The following is a 22318-nucleotide window of genomic DNA, read 5'->3' as shown; positions in this document are numbered from 1 at the left end:
GGTAATTTGTCTCCCGGCCACCCCACGTGGCTACGGCAATCCTCTCACCCAAACTTATGGGGCAGGAATCCTGTCCGGGATCGCAGTCCGCGGGTCGGGTCGCGCAGAGGTGGCCTTTGCTCACTCAGAGGGGAACTGGGCGGCGGTGGGGGTGGGGGCACGGCGCAGAGCAGGGGCGCCCTCGGTGCAGGTCGGGGTGCGCGCCTGCTAGGCCCCGCCGCGCCCTCCTCACCGGGGGGCTCTGGGGGGCCCGGAAGGGCAAGGCCCGAGGCGGCCGGGCGTCCTCGGAGCCCCCGGAACGTGGAGAGAACCCACCCTTTCGCAGCGCCTTAGCGCCCAGCCCGACTTTCTCCATTTGCGGACTCCAGTTCCCAGGATTCCGAGCAGCGGCCAATCTCCGGGCTCGCCTTCCACCTCCCCTCCCGCCCGCCCCAACCTCCTCCCGGGAAATGCTGCCCTTGGCCCAAGGCACGGGGGGGAAGCACTGGGGAGTTTCGGCGGATCCGTGACTGCGAGGGTCGGGGATCCGAAAGGGGCGCGAGCGGCCGGCCTCCCAGCCCCGCGCGTCCCGGAGCCGGCGAGGACGACGAGGGGGTTCGGTTCCCACGTGTCCGCGCCGCCGTCGCCGTCGCCGCCCGCCGCCCGGCAGCGCCGGGGTTAACCCGCGGCGGAAGGATCCGCGGCGTGTGCGTAGAACTGCAGAGTCACAGCCCTTCCTCCGCGAGGGCCGAGTCCCTCCGCCGCCCCGCTCCGACACAAAATAGGGCGGCCTCGCCTCCTTTCTCCGCGTCGCGCGTGGGGCTGTCCGGGCCAGGCGCCCTCCCGGGGTCCCGCGCCGGGCGCTCGGCGGAGCTCCACGACCGGCCGGCCGCCTCTGGCGCCGGGAGACCGCCGCGGCCGCAGGAACCACCCCGCCGGCCGAGCGGGAGGCGACGCGGGAGGAGGGGGGTGCCGAGGGAGGAGGAGGAGGAGGAGGAGAGGCGGAGCGGCGCCGCGCTGCACTACTTTCCTCTCCGGTTGCAAATGGCTGCCTCGTTCCCCACTTTGCGCTCAGTTTCCTGACCCCCCGGGCGCCGGGAGCCGGGGTAGGGCCATGCACCTCTAGGCCCCCGTTTTTTTGCCCGCGACCACAAGCCCGCCGGGGGGTCGAGGGGGGCGCCCGGCGAGCGGAGCCGGCCCGGGCCGGGGGCGGGGCAGCGGCTGCTCCCGAGGCCGGAGAGGGGAAGGGAGGCGAGCGGCAGGCAGGGCCTCGGAGCGGCCGGCGGGGAGCGGGCCAGAGGGCTCGCGCCGCCCGCCCGCCCCTTCCTCTTTCTCAGCCGGCTAGCCTCCTCCCTTCCCCGGGGGTGGGGTACGGTGGGGGGCCCGCGGGCGAGGCGCCCCGGCGCTGGGTGTGCGCGCGCGCGCGCGCGGGTGTGTGTGTGTGTGTGTGTGTGTGTGTGTGTGTCAGGCTCAGCCCCGCGGCCCCGGCGGCTCGGCGGCGCCCGCAGCTCGCGCGGCCCCGGGGCGCCGGGCCCGGGGCGGGGAGAAGGGCTCGGCGCCGCGGCCGGGAGGCTCTCGGCGGCTCCGGCCCGGCGCGCGCGGCGGCGGCGGCGGCGGCGACGCTCCTTCCGGGCTGCGGGGAGGCGCCTCGGCGTTCCATCTGGAGAGCCCCGCCGGCGTAGGGCGCGAGCCCGGCGCGGGCGGCCGGGGCGCTGGCCGGGCCCCGGGACTGAGAGGCCGCCCGGCGGTGCGGATGCGCTGCCTGCTCGCCCGAGATCAAAGCCACCGGTGCTCTCTTTGTGTCCGCTCCGGATTCGTCGCCCCGAGGCTGGCCGTGGACATCTAAAAAAACTGCTGGAACCCCCGCCCCCCCCACCCCCGAGGCCGAGAGCCGCGCCGGCACCCTCGTCCATCTTCGGCGTCTGGCTGGTTCGTGGGGAGGGTGGCCACTCCGACCTGGATTTACCGTTCTTGGCCCCCGTGAGCCCCCCCGTGCGGGGGGCGCCGGTGATCGCTCTGGCGGTTGGAGGTCGGGGAGCGGCCCGGGCTCTGGCCATGTTCTCGGATGAGGATTTCTGGATCACCCTGTGAAGAGGTGAGTGGGGTCCGCCGGCCGGCCAGGGCCTGGGAGGGCCGGGGCCGGGGCCGGCGGGGGGCGCCCGGCCAGATGGACTGGGGTGGCCGGGGCTGGCGGACCTGCGGAAGGCTCGCTTTGGCAGCGGGGTCCGCCGGGGGCCGAGCCGGCAGCCCAGGGCAGAGCTGAGGCCTGCTCCTGCGGGGTGTGCCTCTGGAGAGACGGGGTCCGGGAGTAGGTTTTCGGGGAGCCCGTCCAGAGCGCCTTTTCTGTTTATTTTTGTGCCGGGAGAGTCGTGGGGGGAGGAATTGGACTAAGCTAGGACTAACCCAGGCCTCGATGCCGCTGCCATTCCTCCGGAGGACCTTGGTGGGACTTGGGACTCGGCGTGGGGGTGGGGGTGCCTCTGCCAGCTCAGACTTCGTGCCAGGTTGGACCCTAGGGTTACTGTTGCCCGGTCTAGTAGCCAGTTAGAAGTAGTGTCTGGGAACCTCCAAGAAGCCCAAACTCACCAGGCCTTTCTCTCTCTCTCTCTCTGTGGGCTAGGGGGAGGGTGTGTGGAAACTAGCCAGTGGGTTGAAGGGGGTGATCGGAGCCAGAAGGTGGCGGGGCTGGGGGAAGCTCTGCCCCCCACCCCCCACCCCGTTGGTCAACTTTAAATTACCCCTGCCTGGTAAAGTGACCTCAGCGAGGCCTAGTGCTGTCTTAGCCTGCTTTGCCTCCCCTCCTCTCGGGATGGACATAATCTCCAGGGGATTACAGAGGAGGCCGTTGAGATTTGCTCCCTGCGAATGTGGGCTACCAAAAAAAAAAAAAAAAGGTTTTGTCTCCCCCTTTTTCTGGGTGTGCTGCCGGGAGCTGGCTGCCCGGGAGTCTGTTGGCCAGTGCTGCCCCTCTCAGACCCCTTCAGCCCTGCCCGGACTGGGCCCGGGCCACCTCTGCCGAGGCGGGTGGCCTTGTGCCTCTTGGGGGGACAGGCCTTTCTGCTGGAAGTCAGTGGCCCTTCGCAGCCCTGGCCGGAGGTGTTGGGGGATGAGGGGTGTGTGTGTGGCGCGCCCACGCAGGAGGGTGCGGTGTGGCCTCCTGCCTCTGGGCTCCCGCCTGGAGTAGCCTCTCTCACACCTGTCATGCTGCCCAGCAGGGATTTGGCTAGTGCGTTTCGCTCCCTCCCTCCACCCCCTCCAACATACATGTGCTCGCTCTCTTGGAGTCTTGTCCTGGAAAGGCCAAAGCGAGGGTTTTGCCCTTGGGAGGTGGCCCAGGGATGGCAGAGAGAGGTGAGCTGTCCGTCTCGCCCTCTGCTGCTGCGTTCCCTTGGAGGATGCCGTTGGCTGTCTCCCAGCAGCTCCCCGGGGTGAGGCTGCACCTAGGGTGGCCCAGGGACTGTGCCCAGGGTCTGTAGCCCCTGGATGTCCGCCCCAGTCCTTCCCTGAGGGCTGACCCCAAATGGGGGTGGGGCGAGGTGTGGTTGGATCCTCAGACTGGGAACCAGGAAGTCCTGAGCCCTGCTGAAGAGCTGTTCGCTTGGGGCCTGCTCCAGCTCTGCTTCCCTCCAGGCCCCCCCCTCTGTCACTCTTGCTGGGAGGAGGCCAGTTTTCTTGCTGCTCTTGGGGTTGGGGTTGGCCCATTGGGTAGGCCTGGAGGGTGAGCACCACTTTTTCCCCTAGTTCTGTGCTTGCTGTCTGCTTTCAGGGCAGAAGCCTGACCAGGGACTAGCCTAGTGTAAGCTAGTGTGTGTGTGCGCGCGTGCATGCTGGCTTGGAATCACGGGGCAGGGGGAGCCTATGGTCTTGGTTTACTGTGATATGACCAGGAGCACGGTCATTATGGGGCTTGGCGTTAGGGTACAGGTGCTGGGTTGCGTGCTGAAGGCTCAGGCGGCCTGGAGGTGCCCCTAGATGGTCTTTCGGGGGCATCCTGCAGGACGCTAGCTTCTTGCTGCTTAACTCTGCTGCTGAGCCCTCCTCAGTGGGGCCTTGCCTTTGAGGGGCTGGTCCACCACCTCCCAAGGTAGATGGAGGTGGTTTCTGTACCTCCTTGGGCAGTGCCAGCCTTGCTGACCTGAGAGGTCTGTGCCCAGAGGAAGGTGGAGGAGTTTGTCCCTCTGGCCTTGTGTGAGTCCCCTGCCCACTCTTAGCAGCGCTGCCGTTTCTTGTTTGTGTCCCCGTTGGTGTCGGCTGTGAGAGCAAAGCCGGTGGAGAAGCTCAGGGGCAGGTGGTGGGAAGATGGCATAAAGGGCAAGCAGTTAGAAAACCCAGGTCTCTTTGGGTCTTCAGGGTGTGGCTGGGCCTTAAACGAGACTGAGTTAGGAAGAGAGAGCCTGGCCAGTGTCCTGGCCTCCGTTGCCTACTTCCGGTGGGTGGCCTCTAAGTGCTGCTTGAAGTTCTGGAGCAGCTTGGCCGTGAGCTTCCAGGTGTGGCTGTGTGGCAGGTGTGGGAATGGAGGTGACAGGTGTCACGTGCCGTTTTCCTTCGTTAGTAGATGGTGAGTGTTGAGGGGAGAGGTCAGGGACTAACCCATCCTGGGACACGGGTCTGTAGGGGTGTTGCCCATACAGCTCCAGGGAGGAGGGCTGATCCAGTGGTCCTCAGGCTCATGGCAGCATGCCCACTGTTGAGCCCCGAGCAGCCGGCTGGGGTGCTTGCCTTCCTGTGTGAGGGGAGTGGGCTGTCCGTTCTCAGGTGGTGAGGACGTTCTGATGAGAGGAGGGAGAAGGTGGCAGATGAGTGTTTGAGGCTCTGAACTGCATGGTTTGTGCTGAGGGAATCCCCCTGCCCTGTCAGCGCCTGCTCAGGGACGTGTGTACTTGCTCTCCCAGGAGCGCTGGGCACCCGTGCTCCCTTCTGGAGCTTCCCTCTCCTGTCAGTACCTCGGGCATTCTTATGCTTGACTTTTTCCACACCGTGCCTACTTCACCTGTCGGCTCCAGTACGGTGTGCTTAAAGGTGTGGGTCTCAACTTTTCCAAGAATGACTTTAGTGAGTCTCACTGGGCTCTGGTATAGGCAGGTGTATCTTCAGAGAGAGGGCATGGGACCATTATAACTCCCGCCCCTTCGCTCAGAGTGTGTGGAAACCCTGTTTGATGGAAGAGGAAGGAAGCCACTGTGCTCTGCTGTGTCCTGCACTGTTTTGAACTCCTCCAAGTGGCAGTGTGCTTCCTGAGACTACAACTCCCAGCATGCCTAGCCTCAGGCCTGGCTACACATGCTCAGTAACTCCTGCATCTCACTTCTGTTAACTACTGGGGAGGTCTGAGGAGGAAGGGCAGTTGGTGTTGCTAAGGGCAACAACTTGAGGCCTTCAAGTTGGGTGATAGCCTGTCCTGGGTTAGGGCTGGGGCCGTAGGGTGGGCCTGCGCTGGATTTGGACTGACAGTGCGTGGACAGTGGGAGTGTCTTCTGTAGGGACTAGTCTTGGGGTGTCCTTGCTGAAACCAGTGGGGGTGGCAGAGATCCACTTATGGTTAGGCTTTACTTGCATAGTGTGTTCTGTCTCTTGCAAGATTCTAGCCCTCTGCCACCGGGATTTGGGTCAAACTCAAGACTTCCTGGGTCATGACTGTCCCTGGGTTGGCATCGACAGGCCTCAAGGATGGTATTGGGGGTGGGAAAGGCATGGGAGAGGGCCCACCTGAAGCTGGGGACTCAGAGATGAGGCAAAGTGCAGTCCTTGAATGTGCTTCGAGTTGGTGCTATATCCTTGGGAACTGCTATGGAGGAGGCTAGAAGTGGGACAGTGGAGGAGGTTCCCTGAGAGTCCAGAGTGGGAGAAGAGGGTTTGTGGTGACCCAGAGAGAGCTAGGCAGTGGCGGGCACAGGGCCAGGGAGAGTGACTTTTCCTTGTCGTTAGTGTGGGGTTTCAAGGTGTGGATTTGCTCTGAGGTGTGTGGGGTCTATGTGCCATGAGCTGACTTCCTCTTGGGATTCTGGAAAAAATGCTTCCTGAAGAGACTTACTGGACAGACAGATATCCTCCTTGGCACCAACAGGTCTCCCCGAGAGGGCCCTGCCCAGTCGGAGAGAGGGATGGACAGCCAGAAGCCGCCTGGTGAGGATAAAGATTCAGAACCAGCAGGTGAGAAGGGCAACTTCTGGGTCTGCTGTCATGCAGCCTTAGATTCTGGTCCTGGTACAAGGACACAAACTTTGTTCTGGCCCACCGAAGTCTGGGGTAATCTTGGGGCTCTGGGCAGTAGACAAGGTGCTCAGCCAAGCTGATGGTGTGCTGCTCCATCCTTGCAGCTGATGGAGCTGCGGCCGCTGAGGAGCCCGACCTTCCCGGCCCTCCTGTCGGGGAGGGGCCTGTCCCCAGTCCTGGGAGTACCCGGCTTCAGGAGCCACGCAGGGACTGCAGGTAACTTGTGGGGACAGGGGACACGGGGACACAGGAGGATGTGATATGAGAGAGTGGGACTTCCAGGAAGAGGGACAGGAAAATGAGTGTCTGGGAAGCCTGAGCCTGCCAGATTCTGGGCTTGGCAGGCCTGGCACGGTGCTGACGCTTGTGTGTCCACAGTGGGGGTCCAGTGCGGCGCTGTGCTCTCTGTAACTGCGGGGAGCCTAGTCTGCATGGGCAGCGCGAGCTACGGCGCTTTGAGTTGCCATTTGACTGGCCCCGGTGTCCAGTGGTGTCCCCTGGGGGGAGCCCAGGGCCCAGAGAGGCAGTGCTGTCCAGTGAGGACCTATCACAGATTGGTTTCCCTGAGGGCCTTACACCTGCCCACCTGGGAGAACCTGGAGGTGAGTGAGGGGAAGTGGGGCAGGCTGTGGGGAAGGGGCTGGGGAAGCACCTAGTTGTTGACTCTGGCCTTTCTGTTTCCCGGTTCCCACCTGTAAAGGGTTCTGCTGGGCTCACCATTGGTGTGCTGCGTGGTCGGCAGGCGTCTGGGGGCAGGAGGGCCCAGAACTATGTGGTGTGGACAAGGCCATCTTCTCAGGGATCTCACAGGTGGGGCTGGGGCGAGAGGACTGCCTAGGCGCTGGGCAGGCAGGGCTGGTGGGCTGTCCGAGGAGGACAGTGGGGGCGCCCGGGCTGTGTCTGCAGAGGGCTGGCTGGCGCTGAGGCTTTGTCTTCACCCTGGCAGCGCTGCTCCCACTGCACCAGGCTCGGTGCCTCCATCCCTTGCCGCTCGCCTGGATGTCCACGGCTTTACCACTTCCCCTGTGCAGCTACCAGTGGTTCCTTCTTGTCCATGAAGACACTGCAGCTGCTCTGCCCAGAGCACAGTGAGGGGGCTGCACATCTGGGTGAGGAGTCGTGTCCTCGGACACGGGGCAAGTGCTGGGCGTGTGTGTGCGCGCACGCTCTGCAGTCTGTGCTTGGGTGCTGTCTGAAAGCGTGTCTCTGGTGAGCACTCTGGCTCTGTCTCCTTTACCTCACTGCCTGTGGGGCCTGGCGGAGTATGGGCAGGTGCCCCGTTTCCATTTGTTATTCCCTCCACATCGTGGGACGTGTGTGTGTGCCTAGCAGCATGCTGCATCTCCTGCAGCATCTCTGACTGGTGCCTACTGCCCTTCCCTGCAGAGGAGGCTCGCTGTGCTGTCTGTGAGGGGCCAGGGGAGTTGCGTGACCTGTTGTTCTGTACCAGCTGTGGGCATCACTACCATGGGGCCTGCCTCGACATTGCTCTGACGGCCCGCAAGCGTGCGGGCTGGCAGTGCCCTGAATGCAAAGTGTGCCAAGCCTGCAGGTAAGAATACGAGGGCCAGGGGGGAGACTTGGGTACAGCAGCAGGTAGTTTTGGCCATGAAGGCAAGGAGGACCCTGAAATGTCCCTCATGTCGCTGCAGGAAACCTGGGAATGACTCTAAGATGTTGGTCTGTGAGACGTGTGACAAGGGATACCATACTTTCTGCCTGAAACCACCCATGGAGGAGCTGCCTGCTCATTCTTGGAAATGCAAGGTGGGTGTCCCCAGTTGACGCCTCGTTTTCCTCAGTTCTGCTCCCTGAGCATACCAGAATACCCCTTTGGTAACGAATCGGGTGCAAAGGGACCTCACAGAGTTAACAGTGGGTAACTTGGCATAGCAGTTAAGTCGCACTTCAGACACCTGCTGCTGTGCCGTGCGTGCCTGTGTTCAATCCTGGCTATTCAGCTTCTTCCTGATGTTAGCTCTGGGGAGTAGCACGTGACAAACCCCAGTATTTGTGTTGTTGCCACTCATGGGAGACCTGAATTGAATTCTGGGCTCCTGATTTTAGCCCAGCCCAGCCCAGCCCAGCCCTTGTTATTGTGGCCGTCTGGGGAGTGAACCACTGGATGGAAGATCTCTGTTTCGCTCTTTGCCCCTTCCTCCACCTTTGTATCTGATTTTCAAATAAGATGAAAATGTGAAAGCTTTTTTCAGTTTGTGAAAAATGGAATTAAAAGGTAAATTTATTTTCATGTGAAAAATTTGAAAATCCATGCATATCATCACAAAACTCATGGAACATAAATATCATGAAAAATAAAATGTATAGACTTCGAAATTATTGCACCAAAATAAACTTTCTAAAATCATGTTTTTTTTTAAAATTAGGGTCTTACTAATTTGAAAGGCAAAGTAACAAAGAAGGGGAAAGGCAGATAGCTTTTCCATCCACTGGTTCACTCCCCAAATGGCCGCAGTGGCCAGGACTAGGCCAGGCTGAAGAGCCAGAACTCCGTTCAGGTCACTGCTGTGGATGGTGGGGACAGAAGTAGGTGGGCCACTTTCTGTTTGCCCAGATGTGTTTGCAGCAGCTGGGTCAGAAGCAGAGCCATCATGCTTGGAAATAGAGCTCCCTTATGGGGTGCCGGTCTCCTCAGCATTTGGTTTAACCCAGTGTGTCAGAATGCTGATCTCCAAAGTAAACTGTTGATTTGAAGTCCCCTCCTATTTTCTTCTGGTTTTTGCTGTCTGTTTGACCAAGGCCTGTTTCACCCACCGCCTCTCCCCTAGGCATGCCGGGTATGCCGCGCTTGTGGGGCAGGCTCAGCAGAGCTAAGTCCCCACTGTGAGTGGTTTGAGAACTACTCACTCTGTCACCGCTGTCACGAAGCCCAGGGCGGTCAGCCAGTCAGTTCTGCGGCTGCGCAGCTCGCCCCCGTCTGTGGCAGGTGAGGACGTAGACAGAAACTGGGGTGGGAGGTCGGAACTGACATGGGCAGGGGCCATACTTAATCAAACGTGTTTTTAGGGGGAGAGGGCTCAGATGGGCAATACAGCCCTGCCCCACTGTGTTGTCTGGTAGTTGTTGACTGGCAAGAGCCATAGTGTCTGCTCCCCTGTACCCTCTGCAGATTTTCACCCCCAGAGCCTGGTGGTGATACCCGTACTGACGAGCCTGATGCTCTGTACGTTGCATGCCAAGGGCAGCCAAAGGGTGGGCACGTGACCTCTATGCAACCCAAGGAACCAGGGCCCCTGCAATGTGAAGCCAAACCACTAGGTGAGTAGGATTTGAGGGTCGTGAAATGAATCCCCTCTTCCTCTGTGGTAAGAGGCATCTGTGCTGTGTGCTCTGTGGGGAGTGTACCTGGGCTTGATAGGAATATTATGTCTTGTGTCTGCAGGGAGAGCAGGGGCCCAGCTTGAGCCCCGACTGGAGACCCCCCGAAGTGAGGAGATGCCACTGCTGCCCCTCCCTGAAGAGTCACCCCTCTCCCCGCCACCCGAGGAATCGCCCACATCTCCACCACCTGAAGCGTCACGTCTGTCACCGCCACCCGAAGAGTCGCCCCTCTCCCCACTGCCCGAGGAGTCTCCTCTGTCTCCCCCACCTGAAGTATCATCCTTTTGTCCCCGGGAGGAGTTGCCCTTCTGTCCACCACAAGAGTTGCCTGCATCTCCTGCTCTGGACACGCCCCTGTCCCCGCCACCTGAAGCGTCCACCTTGTCCCCACCATTGGAGGAGTCTCCCCTGTCCCCACCACCTGAGGAACTGCCCACTTCCCCACCCCCTGAAGCATCGCGCCTGTCTCCACCGCCTGAGGAGTCGCCCATGTCACCTCCGCCGGAGGAGTCGCCCATGTCTCCACCTCCCGAGGCGTCTCGTCTGTTCCCGCCATTTGAAGAGTCTCCCCTGTCCCCTCCTCCTGAGGAGTCTCCTGTCTCCCCACCACCTGAGGCCTCACGCCTGTCCCCACCGCCTGAGGACTCACCCATGTCCCCACCACCCGAAGACTCGCCTATGTCTCCCCCGCCTGAGGTGTCGCGCCTGTGCCCACCACCTGAGGAATCCCCCTTATCCCCACCCCCTGAGGAGTCCCCCACATCACCTCCACCGGAGGCCTCACGCTTGTCCCCGCCGCCTGAAGACTCGCCAGCATCCCCACCGCCAGAGGACTCACTCCTGTCCCTGCCCTCGGAGGAGTCACCTCTTTCACCGTTGCCTGAGGAGCTGCCACTCTGCCCTCCACCTGAGGAACCCCGACTCTGCCCCCAGTCTGGGGAGGCGCACCCGTCTCCTCAGCCTGAGGAGATGTGCCTGTCCCTCGCCCTCGAGGACCCCTGTGTGTCCTCACAGCCGGAGGAGCTGCACCTGTCTCCTGTGCCTGAGAAGCCACGTCTGTCCCCCCAACCTGAGGAACCGCATCTATCCCCCCGGCCTGAGAAATCTCACCTGTCCCCCGAGCCTGAGAAGCCACGTCTGTCCCCCCAACCTGAGGAACCACACCTGTCTCCTGGGCCTGAGGAGCCACACCTGTCCCCCCGATCCGAGGAACCATGCCTATCACCCCAACCCGAGGAACCTTCATGCCTGTCCCCACAACTTGAGGAACCTTCACAGCTGTCTCCACAAACTAAAGAGCCATGCCTGTCCCCCCATCCTGAGGAACCTTCACGCCTGTCCCCCCAACCTAAGGAGCCATGCCTGTCACCCCAACCGGAGGAACCATATCTGTCCCCTCGACCTAAGGAGCCGCACCTGTCCCCCCAGCTGCAGGAACCATGCCTGTCCCCTCAGGCTGAGGAGCCGCCCCTGTCCTCTCAACCTGAGGAGCTGGCTCTGTCCCCTCAGCCTGGGGAGTCGCACCTGTCCCCACGGCGGGAGGCAGCAGGCCAGCACACTGCCCCCGAGGCACTGGCCTTGTTCCCCCAGCCTGGAGAGCCACCTGTAGCCCCCTTGCTTGGAGAGCCGGCTCTGTCTGAGCCTGGGGAACCACCTCTGTCCCCTCTGCCTGAAGAGCTGCCCTTGTCACCATCTGGGGAGCCATCCTTGTCGCCTCAGCTGATACCATCAGGTAAGGTAGTAGTAGTGTATGGCTCCGGGATGGTAGTGTCTCTGTGGGAACGTCTTAACCCCCTATGGTGCATCTAATCTAAGAGCCCCTTGTTTTCTCTTTCTCTCCAGATTCTCTTCCTCCTCCACTTTCACCCATTATTACAGCTGTGGCCCCACCAGCCCTGTCTCCTTTGGGGGAGTTAACATACCCCTTTGGTGCCAAAGGGGACAGTGACCCCGAGTCGTTGGCTGCTCCCATTCTAGAGACCCCCATTAGCCCTCCACCTGAAGCTCACTGCACTGACCCTGAGCCCGTGCCCCCAATGATCCTGCCCCCGTCCCCAGGCTCCCCTCTGGGCCCGGCATCTCCCATCCTGATGGAACCCCTGCCCCCTCCATGTTCTCCGCTCCTCCAACATTCCCTGCCTCCCCCAAGTTCTCCTCCTTCCCAGTGCTCGCCTCTGGCTCTGCCGCTGTCTCTGCCTTCCCCGTTGAGTCCTGTAGGAAAGGCAGAGCCCCTCTCAGATGAGCCTGAGCTACACCCGATGGAGACTGAGAAGGTCCCAGAGCCCGAGTGCCCGGCCTTGGAACCCAGTGTCACCAGTCCTCTTCCCTCCCCGATGGAGGAGCTGTCCTGCCCCGCCCCCAGCCCTGCACCAGCCCTGGAGGACTTCCCTGGCCTGGGGGAGGACACGGCCCCTCTGGATGGGGCTGCTGCTGCTCATGCACAGCCAGCGGCGGGAGAGGCCCCTGGCAGTGAAGTGAAAGGCTCCCCTGAGCTCCTGGACCCTGAGGAGCTGGCCCCTGTGACCCCTATGGAGGTCTATGGCCCAGAATGCAAGCAGCCAGGGCAGGGCTCACCCTGTGAAGAGCAGGAGGAACCACGTGTAACAGTGGCCCCCACACCACCTACTCTCATCAAATCTGATATTGTTAATGAAATTTCTAATCTGAGCCAGGGTGATGCCAGTGCCAGTTTTCCTGGTTCGGAGCCCCTGTTGGGCTCTCCTGACCCTGAAGGGGGTGGCTCCCTGTCCATGGAGCTAGGGGTATCTACGGATGTGAGTCCAGCCCGAGATGAGGGCTCCCTGCGGCTCTGTACCGACTCGCTGCCAGAGACTGATGACTCACTCTTGTGTGATGCTGGGACAGCCGTCAGCGGAGGCAAAGCTGAGGGGGACAAGGGGAGGCGGCGTAGTTCTCCAGCCCGTTCTCGCATCAAACAGGTAAGGGGCTGTCTAATCGCCGGGTGAGGCACATGTTTGATTTCATTAAGGAGAATACCAGCTGGCATACCGAGGGGGCAGATCTGCTCTGATGTGTGGTATTCAGTGATAGAGCTGGTACTCTCAAGCCACTATTCATTCTCCTTGTACTGTGTTGGCCACTTCTTCTGGGGGGGAAGGGGGTGCGGCGGAAGAGAATGGGTCTAGGCCAGAGCTGTCTACTGGTGCATATCGGAGCGTGGTTTTTTTTCCCGCTTTCCCTGAGTAGAACTCCTGGGCCATACTACCTGTCACACTGTCCCTTGTCCCTTGCCAGCTTGCAGACTCTGCATGCTGACCCTTAACCTGCTTCTGTGACTGTCCTTCACTCAGGGTCGCAGCAGCAGTTTCCCAGGACGACGGCGACCTCGAGGAGGAGCCCATGGAGGACGAGGGAGAGGACGGGCCCGGCTAAAATCTACTACGTCTTCCGTTGAGACTCTGGTAGTAAGGAGAGACTTGCCATCCCTCCAAGCACACTTCACATGGCTCTTTGAGTCTAGCCAGTCCCCCAGCTTTGCCTAGGATCTGTGTGCTTGAGTCTGTGTTCCTCTTGTCCACTCAGCCCCTGGGCAGCTATGGGGTCTTGGCCATTGGGCTGAGATCTAGCTTGGGAGACACTCCTGGCTCCTGGCCTTCATCTTAGCCAGCATCCCTGCAAAACTGTAGAGGAAGGCGGTTGATTTGAGCAAGTTTTTCTGCCTCACTTTCTACAACTCTCCCTGAAAGGTTGCTGATATCGATGGCTCCCCCAGCAAGGAGGAGGAGGAGGATGACGACGACACCATGCAGAACACTGTGGTCCTCTTCTCCAACACGGACAAATTTGTCCTAATGCAGGTACCATCCTTGGCTGGGCTCGTCCCTTCCTTAGCAGTGAGACCTGTTGGTTGTGTGCTTTACTGAAAAAGCAAGTAAGGATAGCTAGGCTACGCTTCTGGGGAGACCCAGCCAGTACCAGACAGCGAAGCACAGTCACATCGCTTGGTGGTTCCTTCATCCATCAGAGACCTTGAGAACATCTCTGAACTTGGGTGCAGGTAGGAGATAGAGACCCAGCAGTGAGAAAGGCAGAGAGGGCCTTTGTCCTTGAAGCTCATAGTCTAGGGAGCTTAAATATGATCTCACCTGATGATAGTGAGTTTTTCGATATTTACTTGTGTGATAGGCAGGGAGATGGAGAGAGAACTCTTGTTTACTGTGTTACGTCTCTGCAGCCTGCAAGGACTAGGTGTGGGCCAGGCTGAAGCCCTGGTGGGGAACTCGGTTTACATCTGCTGATGTGGGTGGCAGGAGCCCAGTTACTTGAGCCATCATTACCACTGCCTCCCAGGGTCCAAGTTAGCAGATAGTTCCTCTCAGGAGCTGGAGGTGGATGTGGAGCTCAGACACTCTGCTAGGAATATGAATGTCGTAACTGGTGTCCTAACTGCTAGGCCAAGTGGCCACTCCCTAATAACCCTGAAGCTCATGGGATGGTGTCATATGTGTGGTTCTTACTAAGTCAGGTTTTTACCGCATCTTATGTTTCTTCAATTTCTCATGACTTTTATCCATGTCAGGCTTTATAAATTCAAGTTACTTGACTAGGTGAACAAGGTATCCTTGGAGGGAGCCCTAAGGTGGCTTCTAGTGTCTGAGGGCTGTGGGCTGAACCTCTGCCTTCGTGACTCCCTGGGCTAAGGTTAGAGTTGAAGGGAGTCAGTTGGCTCGGTCTGAGTGGGGTGCAGGAGTGTTGCTGGATCCCTGGTCTCTTGTCTCCCCAGGACATGTGTGTGGTATGTGGCAGCTTCGGCCGAGGTGCAGAGGGCCACCTCCTGGCATGTTCGCAGTGTTCTCAATGCTACCATCCCTACTGTGTCAACAGCAAGGTGAGTGTGGTACCTAGGTGTGTGTACTGTGATCTGGGGCCACAGGTGCCTGATCCTTGCCACAGCAGCTATGGCTCTTAGAAATCATTCCTCAAACGTGGTTGTCAAGCCTGTCTAGGGGAGAAATATGGTACTCTCCACAGTCTATAGTTTCTTTGTGGTAGGTCATGACTTACTAGGGCAAATTTTTTTATTGTCTTAGCTAGGGCAATTCAGCACATCATACAATCTTTGACAATGTCTTTGTGGGTTTTTTTTTTGTTGTTGTTGGTGTTGTTACTTTTTGTTTTTTGAGAAACAGCTCTTACTGGTTCACTCCTCAAATGCCTGCAACAGCTAGGGCTGAGTGATCTGAAGCCAGGAGCCAGCTATCCACTGTTGGTTCCCCATGTGGGTTGTAGACCCAGCTGTGTGAGCCTTTGGCTGCTGCTTCCCTTGGCCCACATTAGCAGGAAACTGGGATTGGGAGCAGAGCCAGAGGACTCAGACTTAGGCATTTTGATATGGGCTGCAGGTGCTTTAAATGGTGGCTCAGGCATTGGGCCAAAAGTTGGCCCTTTAACTGCGACTTTACTAGTAGAAGCTGTCATATGGAGGTACATAAAATGGATTAAAATCAGGAGTACACGCCTGAAAGGAGAAAGCATTTTTAACCTAATTATGAACTGTCATTTTAGGGTTTGTCCACTGCTTACATTTAGTAACTTGCAGCAGTGGCAGCTTTAACTTTTGAAGAAAAGTGAGGGGAGACTTAGTCCTACATGGTCTTCTGAAGTTTGGCTAGTGACAGGTTACCATTCCACTGTCAGGATTCGGCAGAGGATGGAGAGTTTCAAGCCACTATTGTGGAAGCAAGGGCACCCTGTGCTCGATCAGAAGCCTTGCCTGGCTCATGCGGTTGCCCCAAACCCCTCCAGCCAGAGTCCCACCCTCCATGCCCACCCTGTGGGATGGCCCTCTGTCTTCTCCCTCAGATTACCAAGGTGATGCTCTTGAAGGGCTGGCGCTGCGTGGAGTGCATTGTGTGCGAGGTGTGCGGCCAGGCCTCTGACCCCTCTCGCCTGCTGCTGTGTGACGACTGTGACATCAGCTATCACACCTACTGCTTGGACCCTCCACTGCTCACAGTGCCCAAGGGCGGCTGGAAGTGCAAGTGGTGAGGAAGGGCTCTCCAGTAGGGCAGGCACCAGAGATGCTATAGTGCTGTCACGTTGAGTGCCTGGCAGAGGCCGGGTTGGGGCTGTGTGAGTTGCTGGGCCCATGCCTGCCATGAGCAGGGAAGGTGCTGAAGAGGTGTCTCTTGCCCCTCCCAGGTGTGTGTCCTGTATGCAGTGTGGGGCCGCTTCCCCTGGCTTCCACTGTGAGTGGCAAAATAGTTACACACACTGTGGGCCCTGTGCCAGCTTGGTGACCTGCCCCATCTGCCATGCTCCTTACGTGGAAGAGGACCTGCTGATCCAGTGCCGACACTGTGAACGGTGAGAAGGTCGCTGTCCCCTGTACTGCCTGTAGTAGCCACAGCCTCACGTGGCAGAGACTCATCTCCCATTTCTGCTCTCCCAGGTGGATGCATGCTGGCTGTGAGAGCCTCTTCACAGAGGATGATGTGGAGCAGGCAGCCGATGAAGGCTTTGACTGTGTCTCCTGCCAGCCCTATGTGGTGAAGCCTGTGGGTGAGTGCCAGGCGCAGGGCAAGTCAGGGCATGGGCGCCTTGCCTTGGGACAGGGCCTCCAGCAGCTCTGGTGTGTCCTATCCACAGCACCTGTTGCGCCTCCAGAGTTGGTGCCTGTGAAAGCAAAGGAGCCAGGTGAGTCACCAATGCTGATTGCCACTGAGGCCGTGACACCGTGCCCAGCCCGATATCCTCATTTGATAGGAGGGTGCTAAGGTCCAGAGAGGGAAGTGCCTTACCAAAGGCTGTCTAGTAAGTTCTCAGCAGAGCTTCGACTAAAAGCAAGGCTCTTTCCCTGGGCATCCAGGTTCCTTTGAGCAGGTGTCGTGGATTCTTTACTGCCAGAGGACACAGCTCTTTCCTTGGAAAAGTCTAAACCGTTCCCTCCATCATGAGGTGGACACTGCTTCTGGCAACTGTGTTTTGGCATCCAGCAGGTGTAACCCTGCTAGCCTAAGATGGCTAGAGGCTATAGAGGGGAGGTTTCCTGGTTAGTAAAGCCAGGCTTTGGAGAGCAGCTGCTTGAATCCCTGTGGGTCTCTGACAGCTCAGGCCCCAACCACTGCCCACTCTGGGCCCGTTTTCCCTGACCCCAAGACCCCAGGGTTGGCTTATGTCACGGCTTCTGCCCAAGTTAGGACTTAGGTCCTCCGTCCTCTGGGCACCCAGCAAAGGCTCACACACTCCTCCTGTCTTGCAGAGCCCCAGTACTTTCGTTTTGAAGGTGTGTGGCTGACAGAAACTGGCATGGCTGTGCTGCGCAACCTGACCATGTCACCCCTGCACAAGCGGCGCCAGCGGCGAGGACGGCTTGGGCTCCCAGGCGAGGTGGGGCTGGAGGGTTCTGAACCTTCAGATACCCTTGGCCCCGATGACAAGAAGGATGGGGACCTGGATGCCGAAGAGCTGCTCAAGGGTGAAGGTTGGGCTGGGGACTTGGGAGTGCCTATGAGGGTTGGCACCCTGGGTGGGGCCTACTGAGCCGATGACATGGGTACAAGGGCGCATGCCTCTGAACTGCCCGTCTCTTCTGTCACACAGGTGGTGTGGAGCACATGGAATGTGAAATTAAAATGGAGGGCCCCACCAGTCCGGATGCGGAACCTGGCAAAGAGGAGACTGAGGAAAGCAAAAAACGCAAGCGCAAGCCTTACCGACCTGGTGAGACCCCGGGTGGCCAGCGGAGCAGCAGGGGCACTCGCTGGGAGCCCGGTGCTGCTCACGCCTCAGCTCTTGTCTCCTGACAGGCATTGGTGGCTTCATGGTGCGGCAGAGGAAATCCCACACTCGTGTGAAGAAGGGGCCTGCTGCCCAGTCGGAGGTGTTGAGTGGGGATGGGCAGCCTGACGAGGGTGAGACAGGTGAGGGCACCACCACTGGGACCTGGGTGAAGGTGAGGATCCTGGTACCACAGGACAAAGCCAAAAGGCCTGGAGGAGGTCACTGGAAGAGCCAGAAGGGTGTGGTGGGCCCAGGCCCAGCTGCAGCTTGTGTTAGGCACTGTGTCCCTGGTGCATCTGGAGAGCCTGACGCTGCCGGTTCTGTCCACAGTGATGCCTGTGGACCTGCCTGCAGAGGGCTCCGGGGAACAGGGCTCAGCTGATGCCGATGAGAAGAAGAAGCAGCAGCGGAGAGGGCGCAAGAAGAGCAAGCTGGAGGACATGTTCCCTGCTTACCTGCAGGTGGGTCTCGGCCTGCTTAGGCGGGGCGGGGCTGGCTGTGCCTTGCAGGGCCAACAACAGCCTATTTCTCTCTGACTCTCCCAACAGGAGGCCTTCTTTGGCAAAGAGCTGCTGGACCTGAGCCGAAAGGCCCTTTTTGCAGTTGGGATGGGCCGACCAGGCTTTGGACTAGGAACCCCCAAAGGCAAGGGTGATGGAGGTTCAGACAGGAAGGAACCTTCCGCCTCACAGAAAGGTTGGTTGTGTGGGAGTGCAGTTGACCCCCTCTGGCTCCTGGAGTGAGGAATAGCCTATGGGGCTGGGGACTGGGTGTGGCTTCAGGTGTGGACGATCTCTGTTCCTTCTAGGGGATGATGGTCCAGATGTTGCAGATGAGGAGTCCCATGGTCCTGAGGGCAAGGCTGATACACCAGGTGAAGGCTTCTGTGGGTCATGTTCCACTGGGCTTTACCTTTGTCAGTCTGAGTTGGGAGCTGAAAGTGATTTATCCCCCTCTGGTTCCCGGTGACCAGTGTGGTGCCTGCACACAGGCTTTGACTCACGGGTTTTTCCTGGCAACTACAGGCCCTGAGGATGGTGGTGTAAAGGCATCCCCAGTGCCCAGTGACCCCGAGAAGCCGAGCACTCCAGGTGAAGGGATGCTTAGCTCCGACTTAGACCGGATTCCCACGGAAGGTGAGGCAGTGACCCGTATCTCCTCTCCTGTAGTGTCCTCAGTTGGTGAGAGGGTCTTGTTGATTGGACTGTGATCTGGGTAGCTTCTCTGGGCACCCTTCCTGGCCATGCCGTAAATGGGCCTAGGTTGGCAGCTGAACGTGCCTGTCTTCTGTAGTGCACTTTATCATTCTCCCACAGAACTGCCCAAGATGGAATCCAAGGACCTGCAGCAGCTCTTCAAGGATGTCCTGGGTTCAGAACGAGAACAACATCTGGGCTGTGGGACCCCTGGCCTGGAAGGCAACCGCACGCCGCTGCAGAGGCCCGTTGTCCACGGTGACACAGGTGGGAACATTTGAACCCTGGACTGGCCAAGGCTGCCCCCAGGCTGGGGGCTGATCCTGGTTTTCACTGATCCTGGTTCTCTCGTAGGCGGACTCCCTTTGGGCAGTCTTCCTTCCAGCAGCCCATTGGACTCCTACCCAGGCCTCTGCCAGTCCCCATTCCTGGATTCCAGGTTGGTACCTAAGCTGAATTCTCATGGGCAGTCCCTTTGCCCTTTTTCTCCACCTGTGCCCTTGTTCTGCCTCCCTTGTTTGTGCTGGGGCAGGGAGCGGGTGGGGCTTGGCACTTCTGCCTCCTGTGACTCTCTGCCCCTGCGCCCCAGGGAGCGCGGGGGCTTTTTCAGCCCAGAACCCGGTGAGCCAGACAGCCCCTGGACAGGCTCAGGGGGCACCACGCCCTCCACCCCCACAACCCCCACCACGGAGGGTGAGGGCGACGGGCTGTCCTATAACCAGCGGAGTCTGCAGCGCTGGGAGAAGGATGAGGAGTTGGGCCAGCTCTCCACCATCTCCCCTGTGCTCTATGCCAACATTAACTTTCCCAACCTCAAGCAAGATTACCCAGGTACCTGTGGGACAAGGGCAGGAGGACAGCCTAGCAGCATGATGGCCTTTGAGGCTGGGGTCACCTGCCGAGTCTCCCTCCATCCTTCTCCTCTGCAGACTGGTCCAGCCGTTGCAAACAAATCATGAAGCTCTGGAGAAAGGTCCCAGCCGCTGACAAAGCCCCCTACCTGGTGAGACAGAAGGGAGTGTGGGCTGGGTTGGCGTGTGAGTTGATGGAGGGGGCCGTCTTGGAGAATTTACCTCAGCTTTCTGCACCATCACCCCTAAAGCATCTGGGCTGGAAGGGACCAGCACCTGTGGGGAGTGTGAATGAAGTGTGCGCTGGGGGCAGCTGGGAGGCTGAGCGTTGGGCCCTATGTGTGTCCTGTATCCCTCAGCAAAAGGCCAAAGATAACCGGGCAGCTCACCGCATCAACAAGGTGCAGAAGGTGAGTGGGGGCCGGGCTGGGCTATACTGTGGAAGTCTCCGGGGGGGGGACACATGGGGCTTGCTGCAGAAGCCTGACTGCTATGTTCCTGTGTGCCCTGCAGCAGGCTGAGAGCCAGATCAACAGGCAGCCCAAGGTGGGCGACACAGCCCGGAAGACTGAGCGACCGGCCCTGCATCTTCGCATTCCCCCTCAGCAGGGGGCACTGGGCAGCCCACCCCCTGCTGCCGCCCCCACCGTTTTCCTTGGCAGCCCCACTCCCCCCGCCGGCATGTCTACCTCTGCGGACGGGTTCCTGAAGCCGCCAGCAGGCACCGTGCCTGGCCCCGACTCGCCCGGTGAGCTCTTCCCCAAGCTCCCGCCCCAGGTGCCCGCCCAAGTGCCTTCGCAGGACCCCTTTGGACTGGCCCCTGCCTATGCCCTGGAGCCCCGCTTCCCCGTGGCACCACCCAACTACCCCACTTATCCTAATGTAGCTGGGGCCCCTGCGCAGTCCCCAGTGCCAGGTGCCTCCACTCGTCCTGGGCCTGGCCTGCCAGGGGAATTCCACGTTACCCCACCTGGCACCCCCCGGCACCAGCCCTCTACACCCGACCCCTTTCTCAAACCCCGCTGCCCCTCATTGGACAACCTGGCTGTGCCTGAGAGCCCCGGGGTAGGGGGAGGCAAGGCTTCCGAGCCCCTGCTCTCACCCCCACCACTTGGGGAGGCCCGTAAGGCCCTGGAGGTGAAGAAGGAAGAGCTTGGGGCATCCTCCCCTAGCTATGGGCCCCCAAACCTGGGTTTTGTTGACCCATCCTCCTCAGGCCCCCACCTTGGTGGGCTGGAGTTAAAGGCACCTGATGTCTTCAAAGCCCCACTGACCCCTCGGGCATCTCAGGTAGAGCCCCAGAGCCCGGGCTTGGGTCTACGGCCCCAGGAGCCGCCCCTTGCCCAAGCTTTGGCTCCTTCTCCCCCAAGCCACCCAGACATCTTTCGTCCCAGCCCTTACCCTGACCCCTATGCCCAGCCCCCACTGACCCCTCGGCCCCAGCCCCCAGCCCCTGAGAGCTGTTGCGCCCTGCCCCCTCGCTCACTGCCCTCTGACCCTTTTTCCCGAGTACCTGCCAGCCCTCAGTCCCAGTCCAGCTCCCAGTCACCATTGACACCCCGTCCTCTGTCTGCTGAGGCTTTTTGCCCGTCTCCTGTCACCCCTCGCTTCCAGTCCCCTGACCCTTACTCCCGCCCACCCTCACGCCCTCAGTCCCGTGACCCATTTGCCCCATTGCATAAGCCACCCCGTCCCCAGCCCTCTGAAGTTGCCTTTAAGGCTGGGTCTCTAGCCCACACTCCCCTGGGGGCTGGGGGCTTCCCAGCAGCCCTGCCCTCGGGGCCAGCCGCTGAGCTCCATGCCAAGGTCCCAAGTGGGCAGCCCCCCAATTTTGCCCGTTCCCCAGGGACAGGCGCATTTGTGAGCACCCCATCTCCCATGCGTTTCACTTTCCCTCAGGCAGCCGGGGAGCCTCCCCTAAAGCCCCCTGTCCCTCAGCCTGGTCTCCCTCCACCCCATGGGATCAACAGCCATTTTGGGCCCGGCCCCACTTTGGGCAAGCCTCAAAGCACAAACTACGCAGTAGCTGCGGGGAACTTTCACCCATCGGGCAGCCCCCTGGGGCCTGGCAGCGGGTCCACAGTGGAGGGCTATGGGCTGTCCCCGCTACGCCCCACGTCAGTTCTGCCACCACCTGCACCCGACGGATCCCTCCCCTACCTGTCCCACGGAGCCTCACAGCGGGCAAGCATCACCTCTCCAGTCGAAAAGCGAGAAGAGTCAGGGGCTGGAATGAGTAGCTCTTTGGTGGCACCTGAACTCCCAGGTACCCAAGACCCTGGCATGTCCAGCCTTAGCCAGACAGAGCTGGAGAAGCAGCGACAGGTGAGTTGACACCCAGTAGCTGAGTGTCCCCTCTCTCCTCCCCCTTCCATCTGCTGTCCCTGAGCCGTTCCTGTGATTGGGGGTTGAATGGGGCTGCTCGTTCATCTTGTGCACAGCGCCAGCGACTCCGTGAGCTGCTGATCCGCCAGCAGATCCAGCGTCACAGCCTGCGGCAGGAGAAGGAGACAGCTGCGGCAGCTGGAGGAGCAGCGGGGCCCCCAGGCAGCTGGGGCGCAGAACCCAGCAGCCCTGCCTTTGAGCAGCTGAGCCGAGGCCAGGCGCCCTTTGCTGGGACTCAGGTAGGGAGAGTGGCAAGGGGAGGTAGAACTGGGTTGATGAAGGTGGCCTTACCTCATCTACGTCTCTTCTAGGATAAGGGCAGTCTCGTGGGATTGCCCCCAGGCAAGCTGGGGGGCTCTGTCCTGGGACCAGGGCCCTTCCCCAGTGATGATCGACTATCTCGGCCACCTCCACCAGCCACGCCTTCCTCTGTGGACGTGAACGGCCGGTAGGCTGCGGGAGGCTTCCTGGGGGTAAACCACAGGGGCAGATTTGTAGTGCTGCTGTCGGATGCCTCCGCTTCCCCATGTGGTTCGTGTTTCTGGAGTGTCACTAGCCTTCTTCCCTCTGTTCTCAGTGCCCTGAGCCCAGGCTCCAGCCTTTTCCCTC

At 60.1% G+C, this 22318-nt stretch overlaps 1 protein-coding gene across 1 annotated transcript in view; it reads left to right on the top strand.

The window, feature by feature from the left end:
* The first annotated feature begins 1605 nt into the window (after nt 1–1605).
* The window catches only part of KMT2D (lysine methyltransferase 2D), a 41351-nt gene continuing 20638 nt past the window's right edge, over nt 1606–22318 (top strand). The window contains exons 1-35 of the mRNA XM_040978588.1: nt 1606–2074; nt 6044–6129; nt 6297–6408; nt 6571–6794; nt 6893–7002; nt 7139–7301; nt 7579–7744; nt 7845–7959; nt 8982–9139; nt 9323–9471; nt 9596–10476; nt 10585–11266; nt 11377–12473; nt 12846–12959; nt 13242–13352; nt 14279–14383; nt 15358–15539; nt 15697–15861; nt 15947–16056; nt 16144–16191; nt 16757–16978; nt 17098–17217; nt 17304–17408; nt 17608–17738; nt 17826–17973; nt 18086–18151; nt 18303–18413; nt 18594–18731; nt 18828–18912; nt 19063–19304; nt 19403–19476; nt 19684–19734; nt 19838–21649; nt 21766–21948; nt 22021–22157. Of these exons, the coding sequence (XP_040834522.1) occupies nt 6081–6129; nt 6297–6408; nt 6571–6794; nt 6893–7002; nt 7139–7301; nt 7579–7744; nt 7845–7959; nt 8982–9139; nt 9323–9471; nt 9596–10476; nt 10585–11266; nt 11377–12473; nt 12846–12959; nt 13242–13352; nt 14279–14383; nt 15358–15539; nt 15697–15861; nt 15947–16056; nt 16144–16191; nt 16757–16978; nt 17098–17217; nt 17304–17408; nt 17608–17738; nt 17826–17973; nt 18086–18151; nt 18303–18413; nt 18594–18731; nt 18828–18912; nt 19063–19304; nt 19403–19476; nt 19684–19734; nt 19838–21649; nt 21766–21948; nt 22021–22157 (8366 nt within the window). The 5' untranslated portion in view covers nt 1606–2074; nt 6044–6080. The remainder of the gene's footprint in view (nt 2075–6043; nt 6130–6296; nt 6409–6570; nt 6795–6892; nt 7003–7138; nt 7302–7578; nt 7745–7844; nt 7960–8981; nt 9140–9322; nt 9472–9595; nt 10477–10584; nt 11267–11376; nt 12474–12845; nt 12960–13241; nt 13353–14278; nt 14384–15357; nt 15540–15696; nt 15862–15946; nt 16057–16143; nt 16192–16756; nt 16979–17097; nt 17218–17303; nt 17409–17607; nt 17739–17825; nt 17974–18085; nt 18152–18302; nt 18414–18593; nt 18732–18827; nt 18913–19062; nt 19305–19402; nt 19477–19683; nt 19735–19837; nt 21650–21765; nt 21949–22020; nt 22158–22318) is intronic.

This window comes from Ochotona curzoniae, unplaced genomic scaffold (assembly GCF_017591425.1).
Source record: "Ochotona curzoniae isolate NIBS_2020 unplaced genomic scaffold, NIBS_Ocur_1.0 contig_1014, whole genome shotgun sequence".
Lineage (NCBI taxonomy): Eukaryota > Metazoa > Chordata > Mammalia > Lagomorpha > Ochotonidae > Ochotona > Ochotona curzoniae.
Note: the sequence above shows the minus strand (reverse complement) of the source record. Positions and strands in the feature narration are given on the sequence as shown.